The sequence below is a fragment of the Buteo buteo genome, chromosome 5 (assembly GCF_964188355.1).
Source record: "Buteo buteo chromosome 5, bButBut1.hap1.1, whole genome shotgun sequence".
NCBI lineage: Eukaryota > Metazoa > Chordata > Aves > Accipitriformes > Accipitridae > Buteo > Buteo buteo.
In genome coordinates, this window is record NC_134175.1 from 13745487 (window position 1) to 13765923 (window position 20437).

The 20437-nt window shown below is 43.2% G+C and overlaps 1 protein-coding gene across 4 annotated transcripts in view; it reads left to right on the forward strand.

Moving 5' to 3' along the window:
• FN1 (fibronectin 1) overlaps positions 1-20437 on the forward strand; it is a 54581-nt gene that overhangs the window by 24817 nt on the left and 9327 nt on the right. The window contains exons 20-34 of one of the 4 annotated variants that reach the window (XM_075027907.1): positions 3140-3406; positions 4936-5030; positions 5388-5556; positions 5862-5948; positions 6701-6892; positions 9264-9536; positions 10584-10766; positions 11759-11848; positions 12396-12665; positions 13051-13167; positions 13596-13760; positions 14464-14619; positions 15418-15531; positions 17235-17504; positions 19395-19582. In XM_075027907.1, the coding sequence (XP_074884008.1) occupies positions 3140-3406; positions 4936-5030; positions 5388-5556; positions 5862-5948; positions 6701-6892; positions 9264-9536; positions 10584-10766; positions 11759-11848; positions 12396-12665; positions 13051-13167; positions 13596-13760; positions 14464-14619; positions 15418-15531; positions 17235-17504; positions 19395-19582 (2636 nt within the window). The remainder of the gene's footprint in view (positions 1-3139; positions 3407-4935; positions 5031-5387; positions 5557-5861; positions 5949-6700; positions 6893-9263; positions 9537-10583; positions 10767-11758; positions 11849-12395; positions 12666-13050; positions 13168-13595; positions 13761-14463; positions 14620-15417; positions 15532-17234; positions 17505-19394; positions 19583-20437) is intronic. The other 3 variants (XM_075027908.1, XM_075027909.1, XM_075027910.1) reach the window with 3 other exon arrangements.

Below are 20437 nucleotides of genomic sequence, written 5' to 3' on the forward strand. Positions count from 1 at the left end.
TAGCTAGGATGACAGTGCTGGGAATTCATTCAGTCAAACAATGATCTCTTCAGCAGATTTATCCTCCTCCAGGGCTTTCCAATGGGAGTTTAACTCTCATGGCACTTTAAAACAATTTTGTATGGCTGGAATTCAACTCTTTTATTACTGACTGAAAATTGATGGGCCCTGTAGTTCTTTTACAGCACAGATTGCAGCGTGTGGTTTTTTTGGGGTTTTTTTTTTTGATGATACCTTGGGGCAGATTTCAGCATGACTTAGGAGCCTTGCTGAGATTTCTCTGAAAATCCCATCTCCTTTCTGACAGCTATATACCTATTTGGCTCCACTGTCAGCAGTAGGAGTTCTGCATACACATATAAGGATAGGCCTTGTCATTGAAAGGACTGCATTTCAGCTTTGCCAGGTCAGGCCTGGCTTTCCACAGGCTGTCTCACCACCCCAGAAATTTCACTGTCAACCCAGTGAAACCTGGGGAACTGGTTTGCAGCAACCTCAGTGGACTGTTGACAAGAGCCATGGGGAGCATATGTTTTTCCGGAAAGGTGGTGCAGGATCTCTTGGAACCCGATTGCTAATGATCTAGTGGCAGTGCAGCACATCATCAGTGTGAGGCAAGATGACAAGCAAAGTACACAGTCTGTCAGGCATTGCTTTTTGCTTTGCAGAAGTGCAGAGAAGAGAGGAGCAGTGGCTGGGCAAGGTGTAGGCTTTCAGATGGAAGAGGAGGAATTGAGCATGGGTTTGGGTGGTTATCTCCATTTTTGATCAAAGAAGAGCAGGCCAGACAGAACCTGGGATGGGGTTCATTTGAACAGATCCTGTTTATTGGGCAATAGAAGAGTGACTCTGTGGTGTTCTTTGAGTGGGTCACATTATTCAAAGGACGAAAATTCAGCTATGCACATCTGCTGCTGTTCTGATACTTTTCAGTACAAGAGAGCAACTTTTGAGAATCCAGCCCAACTCTTAGAAAGATGAGAGAGAAGGAAAGGAAATGGGATAATCTGTGAATATAGCCATGCTGTTTGAGAAATAGTATTTACTTACGTCCATAAAGTTAGGAGCCATGAATAGTCCCTCTCTCTCTTACCATCTCCCTTGACTATGCAGGGACAATGGGATCCTTATGTTTGTCCTTTGACATAGGTATCTGATTTCGGTGTAGCATAGATGGCGCGAACACCCTCCCTCCTCTTTCAAGTGAGGCTTTCAAAAGCAAGGATGCGACTTAGGAGTCTGAACTCTCTTAGAAGCATTTAGAACAAGTAGGGCTCAGTTCCCAGTTAGATCTGTAGTTTTTTGTGGTTGTTTTCAGGAGCGTTGGCTAGGTGTAGAGCTCCTCTGAAAGTCCACACAGAGAGGAGTACATCAGAGCATAAGCATTTGATTCAGACAGCACAGGGCTAGTTACAAACGTCTGGAAGGAAATGTCCTAGGCTATGATCATCCACTTAACTGCTTTGCCTAAACCACATTTCAGAAAGTATTCACATAAATTGCATCCTGTAATCGAAAGTCCTGGGAAACAAAAATCATTCAGAGTTCCCAAGGAAAACCCTGCAGCAAAAGTCTCTTCCCACGGTGTAAATGTGATCCTCTTTTTGGCCTTCCGTTAAAAAGCAGTCTACAAATAAACTCTGAGTGTGTGTGTGGCTTTTTAATCTTCCCCCTTTTCCTTTAGTATGGGGGGAGGAAGTGATAAAAGCCTAATAGAATTGGCAAATTAAATTGTGCAGAAAGGAACTGACTGTAGGCTACAAATCGGAGGAAGATACAATCCTTGTCAGATGAGACTTAGCACAGATCTAAGTACCAAGAAGAGATAAAACTGACTCTCAGCCCATGGGTTGGAGATAGGCCTGAGGAAGGTCACTCTCATCCTTTGTCTTTTAGAACTATCTCCCCCATCTTTGCAAGTGGTGGAAGAAGGAAGTCCTCGCTTCCTTTTTTCCTCCCTCCTCAAAAAGGGAGAAGGCAGGGGGGGAGAAAACAAAAAGGACAAAAACTGCTTCCCGCTGAATCACTGGGAGAGTGATGAAAACATTAATTTTTGTCACAAAAATGTTATTTAGTCAGGGGGAGAAAAAAGCATTTGCTATCAAAAAAGAGCATTGATGGAACCTTTCCTCACTGCTTGTAATTTCAGCATATGATTGGGGCCTAGAAAATGTGCAGAAACTTGCCAGGTAGATGCTATAAATTCTTTGCTGCAGCCAGTGCTACACTGCCTGCTGTGGGGGAAAATTGCTTAAGTGCCTTTTGCCCTCTGAGCCTCATCTTGTCTCAGCCAAATGTAGTGACTTCTCTGCCATTTGCTGGACTCCAGTGCAGTGCTGAAGAAGCTGTGTTGCTTCAGCCTCTTGTTCATGTATTTTTTTGGGTTATCAGTTTCAGCAGCTTCCCAAGGGCAGTGATAAAAAGGGGAGGAAGCCTGATAAGAGCTGTTGTGTGAGTCCTATGGGAGAGATGAGCATGCTTAGAATTGTTGTATAGTCAGTTCCACAGTGTGATTATTTTTAAGTAGATCTAGGAACTGGTTTTCTGCAGAAAGTTGCTGACTGCTATTTATTTTTACATTAAAATGACAAAGTGGGGGTGTTTTGTTTTGGGAAGGGACTTTGAGAGGGCAGGGAGTAGGACTGGGCAAAGATTTAAAAGAATAAATCTTTTTAACGAAAAAGGGCTAAAGTTAGGTTTCCGTGCTTACACTCACTAGTCTAAACTGAGCTAATTTTTAAAAAATGCTCAGCATTCATGAGAAACTATTGAAATTCCTGAGTGCAGTTGGGTTCATCTGTCTCAACTCAGCCATTAGCCTGACTTCCCCATGGGATGAGCACATATGGCAGCAACCCAAATTGGCGCAGCCTAGAACATGCATGTCTGCCTGGCCCAGCATATTACTGGATGGCACTGAGGCATGGGTATATTTATTTCACTTCTATGTTCAGCTCTCTCATGGTCCCCACCTTCTCTCTTCCCCCCTGTTGCACTCGTGCCCCAAGTGAGGAATACAGGCTCAACAACTTCACTGTACACCCATGTTTTGTGCGTAGTAAAGGACGTGCTTTGGAAGTAGGGGTGAAGTAGAGATTCAGCTGGAAAATTGATGCATGTTATGCTTTTTCTTCCCCAGAGCTCGATGCCCCCACCAACCTGAGATTTCTCAATACCACGGAGCATTCAGTGTTAGTGTTGTGGACACGGCCCCGTGCTGTGATCACAGGATACCGGCTGACTGCAGGTCCCACAAGAGGAGGTCAACCAAGGACCTACAATGTGGGACCTTCTGCCACCAAGTACCTTCTCAGGAACTTGCAGCCTGGCACTGAGTACACAGTGTACCTTGTGGCATTTAAAGATGACTTGCAAAGCACCAGAGAGACTGGAGTCTTCACAACTTGTAAGGACAATAGGCACATATTCCTCTTCCCTAACGCCCTAGCCTTTCTCCAAAACTTGTGCTGAAAGTGGCTATTGTGAATTGGTTTATAGAAGAAGCCTTTTGAAGTAGCATTCCAGCAGAACTGCTTGGGAAATATTCCTTGTTCTTCTTTCTGAACTATTTGGCAGGGAAAAGAGAGTTATTTGCATCAGAAAGCTTTTAGTAAAATACATCTCAGCTTTTTGGTGATTAAAAAAAAGGGAGAACTTACTACTGGTACCTCAGATTTTGTTTAACTGAATGACAAAGAAATTTAATTTCACTTGATCTTTCTAAGTTGTTTGGTTTTGGCATGACAAATCAAGGAAAGCAAACAGCTTCTTTAAAACGGGTAAGGAATAATTAGTCTGTCATTTCTATAAAGCTGAAGGCAGTCATTTCTCAAGCCCAACCATACCATCTAAGGCAGCTCAACTGCAGTTACAGAAACTGACACAAACATTGCGTTCTACCCTTCCTTTATTTTATTTTTTTTTTTACATTTCAGTCATCTGTACTTGTGCTGTTGGCTTGGAAGAAATATTAAGCAAACTTTGGGAGGAAAGGAAGTTCCGTAAGAACCCACACATACTTCTACAAAGAACAAATAGATTCACTGTTTAAATAATGATGAAGTAGTCATATAAACTAACAAAATTCAAAGCCATCCAAGCTCAGAACCACATCCTCTTTTCAAAAGAGAGTGTGGTTTCTTTTAGAACATAAAATAAAGGTTCAAACTTTTAACCAGAGTAACACTGTTGACATTGGCAAGGTGGCAGCCAGACTTATCTATCTCAGATGAATATTGCCTTCAAATTCTGGTTTATCTGAATGAAACCAGTCCAGTTTAAGACTATAGATTAATAAACCAATCTCTTCATTAATAACAAAGCCAATTCAGATGAAACTCAGTGGAGTTATTTAGACCGGTTCTGGAGTACGCAAAGGCTTTGGCTTCTGTGTGATGCTCCTGACAGATATCAATGAGACCACAGATTCCTCAGATTGACTTTGAGCTCCTTTTCACTCTGCTGACTTGAAAAGAGTTGAAGATATTGGTGAGGGATGAGATGGTCCTAGCTGGGACAGCTGGATGACAGACAAGGGTGTAGTATTCTGCTGATTGAATGGCATATGATGGGTGAAGGAAAAAAAAAAGCTGTTTTTTGAGGAACACTTTAGATATCATGCCAAAAACAATATTCCCCAAATTCTTGGGGTTGGATGCATAGAGGACTCATGAGGCCCAGTTCAATATTTTCTTTTTCCTCAGGAACAACAAAAGCACTGGCTATGATTAGACCACTTGCATACTCTGTCTATCAAGCTCAGCAGCAGACAGAAGTCATCTGTCAGATCCCTCCCAAATCACTGGATTTTCAGAAGTAATATAGTTCAGCACTTACTACATACCTCTTGCTATTTGGACTGCTGTAGGTCAGGTTTTCTAACTGTTTGGTCCCATCACAGCAGCTAGACTTCAACTCTGTCAATTCACTTCACAGATCAGCCTGTTGGCTCTGTTCCTCCTTATAACACAGAAGTGACTGAGACTTCTATTGTCATCACCTGGACACCTGCCCCAAGGATTGGTTTCAAGGTAGGAGAAACTGAAGTCCTGTGTTTCTTCTTCATCTTGCTTCATTGTGATAGGGAGGACAGATTAAAGCTGTTTATTATGGACTGTGGTGAAGATAGTAGCACAAAGGAACAAGGTGCAAAAGACATGCTGCTTACAAGGGGCAGGTCTAAGTCACAGAGGTCATTGCAAGCATATCCTCTGGGCTTCAGGTCAAGTTCATCAGTGAGACATCTAAAACACAAGTTACAGGATTAACAGTTGACATGAAGCATGCAGACCCATGATAATCATGTTGGATGATAAGTCTGGATGCTGATAGTTAGCTGAAATAGGAATATTTGAGACTAAAAAGCAAACTTTGCTGCTTCTCTGCAGCTGGGTGTGCGCCCAAGCCAAGGTGGAGAGGCTCCCCGGGAGGTCATCTCTGATTCTGGCAGCATTGTGATATCTGGCCTGACCCCTGGAGTGGAGTACACCTACAGCCTCACAGTCCTGATGGACGGCCAGGAGAGAGAGACTCCGATCATCAGGAGAGTGACTACACGTACGACACATTTGCTTTTCCACAATTATTCCTTCTTCCACTAGCTTCCCTTGTGCTCCCAAGATGAATGGCTGTCTTCTGGGAGTCAGTTCTAGTCTTTACCTCCTGTTGTGGTCTGGAAAGTGTTTTCTTTTTGATGCGTAGGTGACAGTAGCACTAGTTCTTGCAATGCAGGGTCACAACTTCAGGAGAATATTTTTTAGCTAATTCTGAAGTGTAAGGATAGAATCTGGGGAGGAGGGATGCTGAGGGAGCTGGCATGATTCTCAGTGCCATAAATGACCCATTTGTCTGAACGCTTGCAGCATTGTCTCCACCAACCAACCTGCGCCTGGAGCCCAATCCTGATACTGGGATCCTGGTAGTCTCTTGGGACAGAAGCACAACTCCGGGTAACTATGTGAACTCACACTATGCTCGAACCTCCTGTTGTACCAGAATGCTAACATTTGTTCTGCAGAGCCTTGCAGTTCATTAAGGAGACTTTGATGGGAAGCTTGCTGTTGAGTAATTTAAGGAAAAATGTACTTATTTCTAGATATATTCAAGGATATAATTCACAGTTAAGTATAGGTTGCCATAGGACTCTTCATGATTTACATTCCATGTAAAATGCTATTTTGGAGTATGAATGTGTTTAAATATTTCAGCTGTTCTAGGGGTTTGAAGGATTTTTTTTTTAAAAGTCCAAGGGAAGGAAAGCAAAACGGACCAAAAAGATTTCTGACAGTGTAGAATGAGCTCATGTTATTGAGAGTAAGCATGGGATTTCTGAAAGTGTTCAAGATGAACTCTTCTCCCACAATAGCTGATGGGAGCTGTGCAACTGACTTCTGCAAAACAAGGATTGAAAGCTTTTGAAAACCCCGCTCTCAGTCAGTAGATGTATCTTTTTTTGACATGTCATGAGATTTTCAGTTTGGTAAGGTCTCAAAGGGAACTGAAATTATGCTGTAAGAGTGGCATGGCTACCTCCCGGGAACCTTATTTTGGGGTGCTTGAGAAAACAACCTCTTGCCTGCTGGGCTCAGGGTTTCAAAATCACTTGTAAAAGGTAATGTGCTTGCTTCAGTCGTTTATACTGAGACCTGATGTAAATAAATATAGCATAAGATTACTGCATACTGGTATATCTGTATTTCAGGTATCAGTGGGTACCGAGTGACCACAGCTCCTACCAATGGGCAGCAGGGCTCTACCTTGGAGGAAGTAGTAGGTGCAGATCAGACCACCTGCACCTTTGAAAACCTAAACCCTGGTGTGGAGTACAACGTCAGCGTTTACTCAGTCAAGGACGACCAGGAGAGTATCCCCATCTCCGAAACCATCACACAAGGTAATGAAAGGATGAGCAGCAGTTTTAGCTACTCAAAGTCAAATTGCTGAGCCCAAGAGCCCTACATTGCAGAACTCCTATTAGTCTGATGGCAGAGGGCTTAGGCTTTATATTTAGTCTCAAGAAGCAGAATAGCCATGTACCAACATGTGACAGCAGTTTTTATACCCGTGTACTTCTCTGCATGGGCAGCCTAGATTGTCTGTCAACAGGGTGGTGGTAAGGAGATGGATCTGTTTTATCAGTACACTGAACTGGAGAGCAACAGAGATTTAACTTGGCCCTGCAGTGCCCCAGCATCTGGAGCACAGCTGGTGGGAATAGGAAGTAGGTGAAGAGAGCTGTGAGTGGGAAGCAAGCACAGGAGAAATTTTGGCAGCAATGGTGGGAGAAGATCACTTCAGCACAATGGAGAGGAAAACCAAGATTGAAAGGTCTGTCTCTGTAGCACTTCTGGGACACAAAGTGATGTGTGCCACCTCACATTACATGCTGTGATGACTGCAGAAACTACCTTTGTAGTCACAGTAGCAAAATTAATATGCATCTCCTCAAATGGTTTAATTTCATTTTCCTTTATGAGGGCTTTGTTTGTTTTTGTTTCTGCTCAGCCCTGAAATGATGCCAGCTACTGTGTTTGCTTGCTCTTGTAACACTGCTTTAAAATTTCTATGCTTCACTGAAGTGCTGTATGCTCCCTGGGGGGTGGACTAATACTGTGATACTGCATAATTAAAGCAGTAATAGCTTTAGCCCTTTACCGTCTTCTGGTGGGGGAAAGCTAAGAATGTATGTCTCTGGCTTTTAGCACTCTTTAAAGGTGATATGGTACATGCATTCCATGTGGATAAACAATCATTTTACAGAAAACTGGCATTTTTTGGCATCTATTCTGTAAAATAAGTCTTCTCCTAGAAGGGCATTAAAATAGAACATAACTACTATTATTAAAGCCAGTCTTTTGCAATATTACGGTCCCATAATTCTTTTTCAGGCTAACTTGTAATGATCCAACAGAATGGGTACCGAGCCCTGCATCTTTGACTCACCTACTGGTGATTGATCCTGAGTGAGGAAGAGCATCCATTGGCTCCTACTGATTTCAGGATCACCCTGCTAATGTTACACAGCCAAATCTTGTGGCTTAAATCAATACCAATCCATTGACTTGAGCAAAGAGGGTTTGGCCATTGTTGATTAAAGATGCATCTAACATTCCCCACTCCCTGCCCAATTCTGTTGGTCCTAACATGCAGGAAAAGAACAGCTTTGCTAATAGGAATAATGTTGATAGTGAAAACAGTCACAGCTGTGCTTTTTTGCCATACAGAAATTTAGGCAACATCTAGAAGGTCATTAAAGAGGATCCTTATTCAGTGGCTCAGTTCTGAGATTTTGAACAATTTAGCCAACAAATCAAGTCAGCCTCTTGGCCATGTCATGTGCTAGGCATAACCTCTGAATATGGGGATGTTGTCACTCTTACAGAATTCTTATCATATAAAGGTCATTTTTAACCATTTGCCATCTTTCCAAGAAAGTGTTTTATTACTCACTGTTCCATATCGTCTGTTTTTAGCACATATATTGCAGCAGCTAGTGGTAAGTAGAACTTGAGGAATTCTGTGCCAGATCCTCAAGCTGTTACAGGGATTTGAGACTTTTTTCCAAGTCCAGTGTCAATAGTTCATATAGTGGATGATCTACCCTGAAGCTTTGTGATGGTTCTCACCAGCTGAGGGCATAGTCTGATTTAGCCCCTTCAAATGGGTTGATATTTTTATGATCTCAATGATAAAAGTTAGACTTACCATTCAAACAAGTAAAAAATTCTAGAGGGTCAATCAACTATTATTTCAGAGGAGTTGTTTTATTTATACATTAATGGACTTTGATCTCATGTTTTCTACCAGCAAAAAAAACCCCTCGGTATGTTTTTTCGGTTCCAATTCTCATCAAAAAATGATGGGTCTTTATGGCTCATCATTGCTCAAAGTAACTTAGTTGCAAGTTAACTGCCTCTTGTAGGTCTTTCTGAAAATTGTATGTCTAAAGTGGAAGTGCATTGTCTCAGGGGACGGGGGTTTCAGCTTCTGTCTGCCCCCGGGGTGGCAGCTGGAGACTACATTAAAGGGTACAATATAAAAAGAAAAAACAACCCCCCCCCCCAAAACCCAACCCCCAAAACCAAAAACCAAACCACTAAAAAAACCTCCTTTTCCCCCAAACCCCAAGAGAAACTTTGCATATCACCGCAATTGCTTCTAAAGTTCTGTCAATGTTAATAGTGATGAACACTGCTTTTTTCTCCTTTGTCTTTCTTTTGCCTCTATATGTCTTTGCCTTTCCCGTTTGCTCTTTAACTCATTAGAGGTGCCCCAACTCACTGACCTAAGCTTTGTTGACATAACTGACTCAAGCATCGGCCTGAGGTGGACCCCGTTAAATGCCTCCACCATTATTGGTTACCGCATCACAGTAGTTGCGGCAGGAGAAAGTGTCCCTATTTTTGAAGATTTTGTGGACTCCTCAGTAGGATACTACACAGTCACAGGCTTGGAGCCGGGCATTGATTACGACATCAGTGTAATCACACTCATTAATGGCGGAGAGAGCGCCCCTACCACTCTGACACAGCAAACGGGTGAATTTTGAAAACTTCTGTGTTTTGTGACATGGACGGTGTTTCATGCTGTCACTGGCTGTCGGGATGACAGGGCTTTGTCCAAAGAGGAATTGAGCCACTCACTGGGGGGAAGCCAGACAGACCCAGCTCACTCCTTTTTCTAAATGGCAGCTGGGGATGGATATGCACTGCTCAGTTTTCTAATTTGAGGCATTTTAATACTGTGTATGGCTGCAGACTTACCAGGCTCATTCACCTTCTGCTATTCAGATTTCCAGCATCCAGTTGGAACCAAGAGCCTGAAACATGAGCTGTATATTTGCCAGACTTTTAAACTGTGATTCCCCAAAATAGAGTGCCAGAGGGCGGAGCAGTTCAGCAGACACGCTCAGCCTTGATAGCTGTTTGAGCTTCCAGCAGTCTTTTTCAGTGGTGGCCCCACTCTTTCCACAATGCCCCAAATGATGCAGATGAAAGGCTGCTCCCTGAGTACATGCCACTGACAGCCATGCCACACCGTCAAGGGTCTCTATAGTGCATGAGCAGAAGGCGAGCTGAAAACTGGTTCTTGCATGAAATCCTATTGTCTTTGAAAATCCTGAGGCTGTAAATCCTTCGACACAAGTAGAAGTAGAGTCATAGGAAATTAGTGATATACCCTCTCCTCTCCTGTGTGTGCATGTATGAATTCTAGATGAGATTACTTTTCCATCTGTAAGCTGCTGTATGGCAACTTTAAACCTCTCTTGGCTCCGCTTCTGTAATACGAAATCCAGCTGCAAGAAGCACATTACTGAAACTTGCTACCTTGTTTTCAAATTAGCCCCACAGGGTATATTTAAAGTATCGGGAATTGCCAAGAGGCTAAAGGAGCCTGACAGTAGTACAGACATATTTTTCTCTTAACTATAGTAGAACCGACTGTAGTTTAGAAGTCTGTTTGCATGGGTCTGACACAGTAGTCTGTGATGCATGAGATACTTTCTCTGGTGATACCCTGAACATACATCTTGATCAACTTTTATGAATCAGGGAACTAAGATACATTTGTTCTTTGCTATGTAGCTGTGCCTCCTCCCACTGATCTCCGTTTCACTAATGTGGGGCCTGATACTATGAGAGTGACTTGGACTGCACCAACTTCCATCGTTCTGAACAGTTTCTTGGTGCGCTACTCGCCTGTGAAGAAAGAGGAAGATGTTGCAGAGCTGACAATTTCACCCTCAGACAACATGGTGATCTTAACAAGTAAGAAAGTTACATATATAAGCCAAACAAATATAAGCAGCCCCTTATATATAGGTGGAGACATGACATAAGGTGAGGCAAAAGAAAAATTGCTTGCTCTAAGTGTAACTGGCCAAATTCTCGGCTGATCTAAGCTGATGCTGAAGTAGCCTCATACAAACTCACACTAAATGAGGTTTGGCCGCTTGCTTTACCCAAGTTAAAGCCAAACCATGGGAAAGTTTTTTTGCCATCAATCCAAGGACAGTGATGAATCAGACTATGGGATAATTGCATTGATTTGCAGCCTGGTTAGGTATTAAGAGTAAATACATATTACTCACCTGGTTTGCCATAAGTGTCAAGGACTTGCAGTGCAGAGCTTCAGGAAGAGGATCAGAATGTGCAAAAGGTCATTGCTCCTTTGGCTTTGTATGCTCAGTACCAGAAAATAAATACTGTTTGGAAACTTACAGGACGTGGCAACAAAATGTGGGCATTTTCAAAGAGCCGATGTTAATTTTTGCTGCTGCAAAAGCTGTGTTATATTTGAAGTTTTTTTTCTCCATCCTAGAATGAGCTTGGTTGAGTGAGAGACAATACCCACTTTCAGAATAAAAGACCAGATGTGGAGCTCATCGGAGTTAGAATAGCTGTGTTGGAAATCCTTGGTCCTATTCCAGTTTATATGAGCTAAAGCTTTGGCCTGGTGCATAACTAAACTACTAGATAACTAGAAGGGACCTTGCAGAAAACTAATTGGTTCTAGCCAGTCTCCACAAACTAATGAAGCAATGATACAGGATACCGTGCTCCTTCAGGCTAAAACATTGCAAGCAACCATAATGCCACAAAAAGAACTGATTTAAATTTTTGACTGTCCTGGAGGCTCAGATTTTCCATCAAGCAAAACCTGATTACCCCCCTTAAACACAGTTAAAATTGTGTAGGCTGAGTGACTTCTAGCTATTAGTAAAGAAATATGTCTGAATGCCTGTACTTAAACTCCACAGATCTGCTCCCCGGTACTGAATATCTGGTGAGAGTCTACAGTGTTTCTGAGCAACATGAAAGTGCACCTTTGTCTGGAATCCAGAAAACAGGTACTTAGGCGCAGCCTAAGACACATGTGCCATCCATTAAGATTCATTAATGGGACTTTGTTGTTCTTTCTTATGTATTGTCACCTCGTTGATGGGGCATCAGCTAGATATCAAAGAGCAATGCAGATGCACATCTTGGGAAATGCTCAGAAATCTCACATCTCATTATGTCTGAGAGCCAGAACTTCTGTTGGTTTTAAATAGAACATTGTAGACCCTGTTGTGAATGTACCAACAGTGTCTGCCCAAGAACGAGCCTAGGCAGAGCCTATCATATCTATCACTTTCGTGTTTCGTAACTGGGTAACAGAGTTTGCTGGTCATGTGTGTTGTTTTTTTCTGTGTTGTCTGTGTGTGCCATATACTCTTTCCCTGCAGTTGCGTTCCAGTGCTTGTTTATCTCGCTTTGATCCTGAACACATATGTGTTTAGTTCCACAGCTGAATAGCATCTGGCTTAGGATCTGGCAGTGTCGTGGTACTGAGCTTAACGAAACATGACCAGTAGTTCAGCTGAGCTCAGTCTCTTGTCTCTTTGAAATGCCCAGGTCTTGATTCCCCCACTGGCCTTGACTTCTCGGATATAACTGCTAACTCTTTCACTGTCCACTGGATTGCTCCTCGTGCCACCATTACGGGCTACAAAATCCGGCATCACCCAGAGCATGGTGCTGGCAGACCCAAGGAGGACCGTGTGCCCCCCTCGCGGAATTCCATCACCCTTACCAACCTGCTCCCAGGGACTGAGTACGTGGTCAGCATCATTGCCATCAATGGCAGAGAGGAAAGTGTGCCCTTGGTTGGCCAACAAACAACAGGTAAGCCTTGAGAGAAGGCTGGCTAAAAGTTACCTCGAGGATTTTGGGTGTCTTCTAGCAAAGTAGTTGCTGTTAAACCAGATCTTCCCTACCATGAGCTGGTGAAACTGCTCATGAGGAAGGCACCTGTGATACTGATTTAGAAAAAGGTTGGAGGACCCACGCTACTTTCAGATCAAGTCAGATATCTTTAGAGCCAGCAGAACTTTTTTCATTGAATCTAGTCCAATGCCAGATGGTTTTTTAACCAGATATATCATTTGTAGAGGTGTGTGCACTGGGCTAGAACTTAGATGAGTAGCAGAGGAGCATGATATAATAGGTGGAATACGTAGCCGATATACATTAATTGTGTTTAAACTCTCTCACTTCTCTTTTTTCCTAGTGTCTGATGTTCCGAGGGACCTGGAAGTCACCCCCACCAGCCCAACCAGCCTTGTGATTTCCTGGGATGCGCCTGCAGTGACAGTCAGATACTATCGGATCACTTATGGTGAAACAGGTGAGAGCAGGCTGCTATGGCCAGTCACAGACCAGAAGCTCTATTCTGAGGCCATTAGGAAGCTACAGAAAATGGCAAAGGCAAGTTTGACTGCAGCAGACAAACTCTTGTATCTCTGAGATTCTTGCAACATACTTGGAGAAGATTAAAAAATAAGGCACCTATATTTGACAAAGGAAAGCAAATCATTTTTTGTCTACCAAAAAGAGCATCTGGAGCACTCCAGTCATTTTAGATGTGGTTCTGTGTATGTATTTCATTCTTTTCCTTGGGTTGGTCTGAAAAAGACTTTGACCTGAGATTCACTGAAATCAACAGGGTCCTATGTTCAATCTGATGCATATAGGATTGTTCAGGTTTTTTGTGATGATTTAAAATGTATAATTTAGAGATCCATTACATTTCTTTTTCCACCCCACCCTCCTTAGGTGGAAGCAGCCCTGTGCAGGAGTTTACAGTGCCTGGCACCATGTCCACTGCTACCATCACTGGCCTCAAACCTGGTGTAGACTACACCATCACTGTGTATGCTGTAACTGGCCGTGGAGACAGCCCTGCCAGTAGCAAGCCAGTCACTGTTACCTACAAAACAGGTGAGACCTGTTTGAACAAAACAAAAAACTACAAAAAAACCCTACATCTTTGTGTTGGCTTATCCCCATAAATTTGTATCACTGATCCCTGGTTTCTTTTAGAAGTCATGGGCTATGTTGTAAGCCTCTCATTTTCAGTGGAGCTGCATATCGTGGTGGCCCAGCATGATAATGACATGACACAGAAGGGGATCGTGGTCTTGGACTTTTGGAGGAGGGAGACCCTGTGGAGTCCAGATGGGGTTACAAGCAATATTTGACTGTTTACTGCAGAGTGGAAATTCTGTTGGGCCCTCATATCATGGGGTCACTGTTGGCTTAACTCTGGTGCTTCTGGGGCACTGCCATATTATGTGATCCTGATGAGACCTGACTTTCTAACTCCAGGACTGTCGTCTCACTCCTGATCTGGAGATAGCCTAATCCTACTCCTACTGTAGCTGCAGATAAAGGCATTTAGTAGCCTTTAAAACAACAAAAATCCTCAACTAACATTGATACGAGGTCAGTCACCCCCACATCATAGTTAAGGATTTTTTGCTCTGGGCTAGCATGAGGGACAAATAAATACAACATGTGTTTTCTGTTCTAAAAAGCACAGCCTAGAAAAGAAAGAGCAGAATAAAATTCAGCTAGGAGGCAACAGTGGAGGGGGGGGTTTCCTGTACCAATATCCTCAGAAAAAACTGCTTTTGTTGCCCAGAAATAGACACACCATCCCAGATGCAAGTTACTGACGTCCAGGACAACAGTATCAGCATCAGATGGCTCCCTTCAACATCCCCCGTCACAGGGTATCGGGTGACAGCTGTCCCCAAGAAAGGACATGGGCCCACAAAAACTAAAAATGTCCCTGCAGGTAAGAGTACACAACATCCTTCATCAGATCTATAAACAATACAAGACATGACCGCTAGAATCAACACTATCAGGCACTAGGCATATGCTTGAAGCCAAACTTTCTCCTGCTTGTACCTATTTTTTTTGCTGTCCTGCTGACATCGGTTGGGTCTTACCCAGGAGAAGCTAGGGCATATTTTTGCCCCAAAAGCTTCACATATCTTTGATACCACTGTGCTGCAAAGGTTTGTTCTTTGCAACCTCAGTGTCTCTGAAAGGCACCTGGATTTCAAAGAAATGCCATTGGATTTTCTAGCATCCAGGAAGTCTTCCTCTGAAATCCTTTGAAGGTTACATAATGTGACCCTTGGTCATAGCATGGACTCAGTCACATACACTACAGGCTTGACCTCGTTACCATAGAGCCCGCCTCATCAGCTCTCAGGTTGCTCTCGGCAACACAGTGTGTTTTGTGGTATTTGCAGAGATTAACACTCAGGGATGCTTGTAATGCAGTTGGGTTAGTGGTCAGTCTTACCCCAGAAAATGATGAAAGCTGGTCTTTTCCTTTATTTTTTTCTACTGTGCTAACCTGCCCTTTTGCCTGTGGGGCCTTTGAGCAGGTACAAATTGCAGATGCCTTGTCGTGCACTGCCAGAGAAGCATAGTGCAAGCAAAAGGCAAACTTGATCTGTCAATCCCGTCTTGTTTTAATGACGTTTATTCATGGTATGGTTCATACGGGCCCTTCAATCAAGGACAGCTCTCTGCAGCTGCACAAAGCTGCAGATGGACTAATGTTTTTCTTTCCTGCCAGATCAAACACAAGTCACTATTGAAGGCCTGCAGCCCACAGTTGAGTATATGGTCAGTGTCTACGCTCAGAATCAGAACGGAGAGAGCCTCCCCTTGGTTGAGACAGCTGTCACCAGTACGTATTTCACTTCACGGTCACAAAACAAATGTTATCTGTCGATGTCTGAATCTACCATGCCCAGTGACAGCAAGTGGCAGGTGCCTAGCCTCCAGGAGAATGCAAGGTGGTCTGCCCTGTGATAAGTACCATGCACCCAAATTGCAGATGCTGGCAAAAATGCAGTCCCTCTCCCTCAAACACTGGCAAAATGCAATTCCCCACCCCCTCAAAATGCTGCACTTCTGATTTTCTTTCACTAAAGCCTGAAAGTCTTTTGGGGTTTTGTTTGCTGTCGGCCAATCGGTGGAAAAAATGTGCAAAGATCTTTCTTGGAGCTAGGTGGCAAAGGTGATTACTGTTAAGGGACTGCTCTGGGCTTGGGAGCACTTGGCCTGTGTAAGGGAGTAAAGGAAGCCACATGAGTTACATCAAGAACTTGGGATGAAGCACTGCAAAAGAAAGGACAGCTCAGCCCTCGAATTTCTCTATCTGCCTGTACAAAACAGCAGTACTGCTCTGGACACAAAGAGGAGGCAAGAGGGAACATGTAACTCAAAGGGATATCTGATGTAAAGTGTTTTTTTCAGGGACACCTCTGGGGTAGGGATTTGCATGCATGTTATGCCCTTGCTCAGGCTTGTATTCAAAACCACAGCTCAGCCCCATATACTTACAGAATTGTCCTAAAGGCAACAGGAGCTTCTCTGAAGCTTTGCAGAGGTGGGAAGAGAGTCCACATCGATTTCAAGCCAACAAATTCCTGGACAAAAATCACCTTTGCCAACTAGAAAATGTAGAAAATTCAGGACTAATATAACATAGCAAATGAAAAAGTTGAAGTCTTATAGAAAAGCATAATTTGGATCCCATATAAAAATGATATGCCAGATCCTCCCATTTACAAATGGGTATAGCTCTGTGGTAGCCACACTAGACTTCTCTGGAGCAAGGCTCACTTACCTTGCTGTCTAGCAGTGAGCTCCCACCTTGCTAGGAAGATCTGATGAATTGGTCTAATTAGGAAGTGTGCATCTCACCCAGTTGCACCTGTGGACATTCCCTATGCACTCAATACAAAGCTGAAAAGTTTGTTTCTAACTGATTTTAAAATATAATATACTGAGTAATTTGCTTTCTTGATTTAGTGTGTTAATTGGATATTAATTTATGAAAGAAAATAGTGGGACTGATTCTCCTTGGACTGGCACTTTGCACAGCAGCTTACAATAGTGAAAAGCAAATGTAGCATGAATCCAAACTTACTGAGTCAGGTGGGTTGTCTGGCTGCCTTTAGCACTAGCAACCAGTTACTGGTTCTGATAGTAGAAATGGGTCTTAAAATTCCCATTTCTTTTTTCTCTTGACCACTTTAAGGTAGTTTAATGCTGCTAGAGTTGTGTAAAAGGGGTTTCAGTGCCAAGGGGACTCAAATGTAGGTAAGGATTGGTGTCCTGCCTGCTTTGAAGGTGGCAATGCAAGTCCTTTTGGTTTCAACAAGGCCAAGATTGCCTTCCTCCTGTCTGGCACCTGCAAACTCTCAGCCTTACTCTGCATGGGTGTAAGCATGTGTGCAAGGTGCAGCACAAGAGGAGAATCAAGTACCCCCTTTCCTGCGCAAAACTGAAAACTGCTTTGCATGTAATAGAAATGCTTTTTATTTTCCTCACCCACAACCTGCTTTTTATCACATAACCTCTTACCGTTAATTTGCCTAACAGACATTGACCGCCCTAAAGGACTAACATTCACTGAGGTGGATGTTGATTCCATCAAAATTGCTTGGGAAAGCCCGCAGGGGCAAGTCACCAGGTACAGGGTGACCTACTCAAGCCCTGAGGATGGAATCCATGAGCTATTGCCGGCCCCAGGTGGCGAAGAAGACACTGCTGAGCTGCATGGCCTCAGACCAGGTTCTGAGTACACTATCAATATCGTTGCCATATACGATGACATGGAGAGCCTGCCCCTCACTGGGACCCAGTCCACAGGTACACCTCTAACTACACCACCCAGCAGGTCATGGCAGCAGTGGCTTCTGCCCTGTTGGGTAAAGTGTGCTTCCATGTGCAACTGGTGCTCCGTGCTGGGGAAGCCCCAGGGGCAGCCAAGGGGATATGATTGCTCTTGAGAGATGGCTTACTTGGTGCTGGAGAGCTGGCTGTCAGCAGAGTCAGCCTACATACACATTAGGGAAGGCAGGGAATGCAGGAAAGATCAGCAGGATTGAAGGAGCAGATTCTAGAGAATGGAGGGATGTTACCTTATAGCCTTCTCTCAGTCCTCAAGTGGGTCAGTAACGTCCAGTCCCTAGTCATGGGGCCTAATTCATGGTGAACCACCCTCTCACAAAGCTCTTGTCTTGTGTTTAGGATATGGGGCACCTGCAAGCAGAGGCAGTTACCAGCAACAGAGAGATTAGGGCAGCTTTGATCCCCCAGGGTCCTTGCTGTTGGATGGAGCAAAAGATCAGCATGAAGGGCTAGGAGGTTGCTTAACCTTCAGGTCTCACAGAGCCTCCAGATCCTTCACTGGTACTGCCCTAAGGACCACAGCCAATGTGCATGCCCACACCCTGTGCTCACATCACCTCGACAAGAAGAGGACATGCTCCATTTGGGGGAGTCCCCTATGTGCCAGTCTGATCCAACTTCATGTAGAATACATTTAAAATACCTTTGTGAAAAAGGACAAGGAAGCTAATTGCTTGAGATGAAATTACTTCCAGCAATATAGAATCCATTGCAAAGCTTCCAGCATTACCAAACATCTTTATTACAAAGGTAGCACCTTTGTAATAAAGGTTCCGCATTCATTTGTAGATGAAAAGTTGGCACTATAATTCCAGGGGTGTAATGAAGACAGTGGTTCCTAGTGTACAGATTGCTATACTAAACGGAACCAAGGTGCTGTAATGATTGAAACAGCTGGCTGACTACCTCTCAGGAATGCAAATATAGTAATTTTTAAAACCCTCTCTCTGTGGTTTACCCTTTGTGGGCTGTTCAAAAGCATATTTGAAGTCATTCAAGACTTTCCACTGACTCTCATGGGCTTTAGCTTGAGCTCTGAGCAAAGCAACAAGGGAAAATTATCTTGTATTTCCACTCTATAAAATCAGAATACTTCACAGAAACATGCTAATAGCAGGCACTATGGTAAAGGTATATTTTTCCCATGTTTACAGCCCAAGGATTACCAACAGTAAGGCAAGAAAATGTTTCAATGGATGGTCCTTTTTTATGCAAACATTTGTTTTTAAAGATAATCAGATGTGTTAGCTCGTGAACAGACCCTTGCGTGATGAGCCTTATGGCCACCACAGCTCTGCTTTTCCATTGCCTTGCTCTCTGTGTAGTAATTTACACTTGTGTAAGTGGCTGTAAAATGCTTCCCCTCTGCATTTGCAGTATTTTTATATCCTCTTTGCAATTCCTGTGCCTGCTTCCTACTTACTTTTGTAAATCATCCATCGTATTTTAGAAATGAACAGAGATAGGCAAGTGAAGCAGGACTAAACTATTAGCTGTGTGATGAAAAGCAGAGACAGGCAGAAGAATTAAAACAGGCTGGGCTACTACAGATTTAAGCACTTCCCGAAGCCTTCACCTTATGTCACAGCAAGTGTTGTTACTCACTTAACTTGAGGGTTGAAGCATCCAGATCTCCTTATTTCTGCTGAAAAGTGTTCCTGTAGATTTGAGAATCTCCTGAATGCATTGTCCCCTTCCATGGTGCTTTATGCCTGCATCTGCAGAAGGCACACCACTTTCCTGCCCACATATTTCAGGCCTAAACATCTCTCATGTTCAGGAGAAAATATTGTTTTATCCAAGATTGTCTTCTTTAAACTAACCATGTGCCAATCCGGATTTTTGCAGCAATTCCACCACCGACAAACCTGAAGTTTACTCAGGTAACTCCCACCAGTCTTACCGTCAACTGGAATGCACCAAATGTTCGCCTCACTGGCTACAGAGTCAGAGTGAACCCCAAAGAAAAGACTGGACCTATGAAAGAAATCAACCTTTCTCCAGACAGTACATCTGCTGTTGTGTCTGGATTAATGGTAACTCTTTTCTTTATGTAATGCAGACTGTGTTGTGGGAAGGAGATGTTAGGAGAACTTGAAGTGATTTCAAATTCCTGGGTCAGGAACCTCAGCTGGAGTAGATCATTACAGCTCCTAAGGGTCTGACTCTGAAGTCTGACTAGCCATCAGCTGTAACTACTCATTACCATAGTTTTTAAAAGGCAAGGAATTGGCCTGCTGAATCTGCACTCTTTCCCCTTCCTCATTTAGCACAGAGAGACTGGATGCCTTAATCAAATGCAAATTATCATGTTCACAATCAACAGGAACCCAGTAAAATGCTTTTACACATCTTTACAAAAGTGGTCAGATAAAGTGACCTAATGCAGAGGTTTTCAAGCTGTGATGTGGGAGCTCTGGCAGTCTATTGCCTATTTTTAAGACATTTGCAAAATGTAAGTAAAAAATGCAAGTCTTTTGTGAGTAGACCTAAATTTGCTATATAGCCGTCTTCTTCACTGGAAACATTTCGGGAGTTTCTGAACTGGAAAGGGCTGAAAATCACTGCTTTTATGGTTTCTGCTATCTTAAAAAGGTACTGATCTGTTTTTAAGGAGTTTTATGAATCATTTTCAAAAATGAGCCTTGAAAAACATTCTAATCTAAGTGGACTCCTGGTCTGATGCAGTCAAGGACAAAAGATCATGCTGTAACTTCCACCATTCTCTTTTCTTCACAGAAAGAGCACTTTATCATAGCAAATGGTATCCATTCACCACAGGAAAAACAGAATGTAAATTAGTTTTTTCTGAAGATTCAGCTTTGAAGCACAGATTCCAAAATGAGGGATGACAAATAAGCTTCTTCCAGGATTTCCTCTGCTCCTGGGTG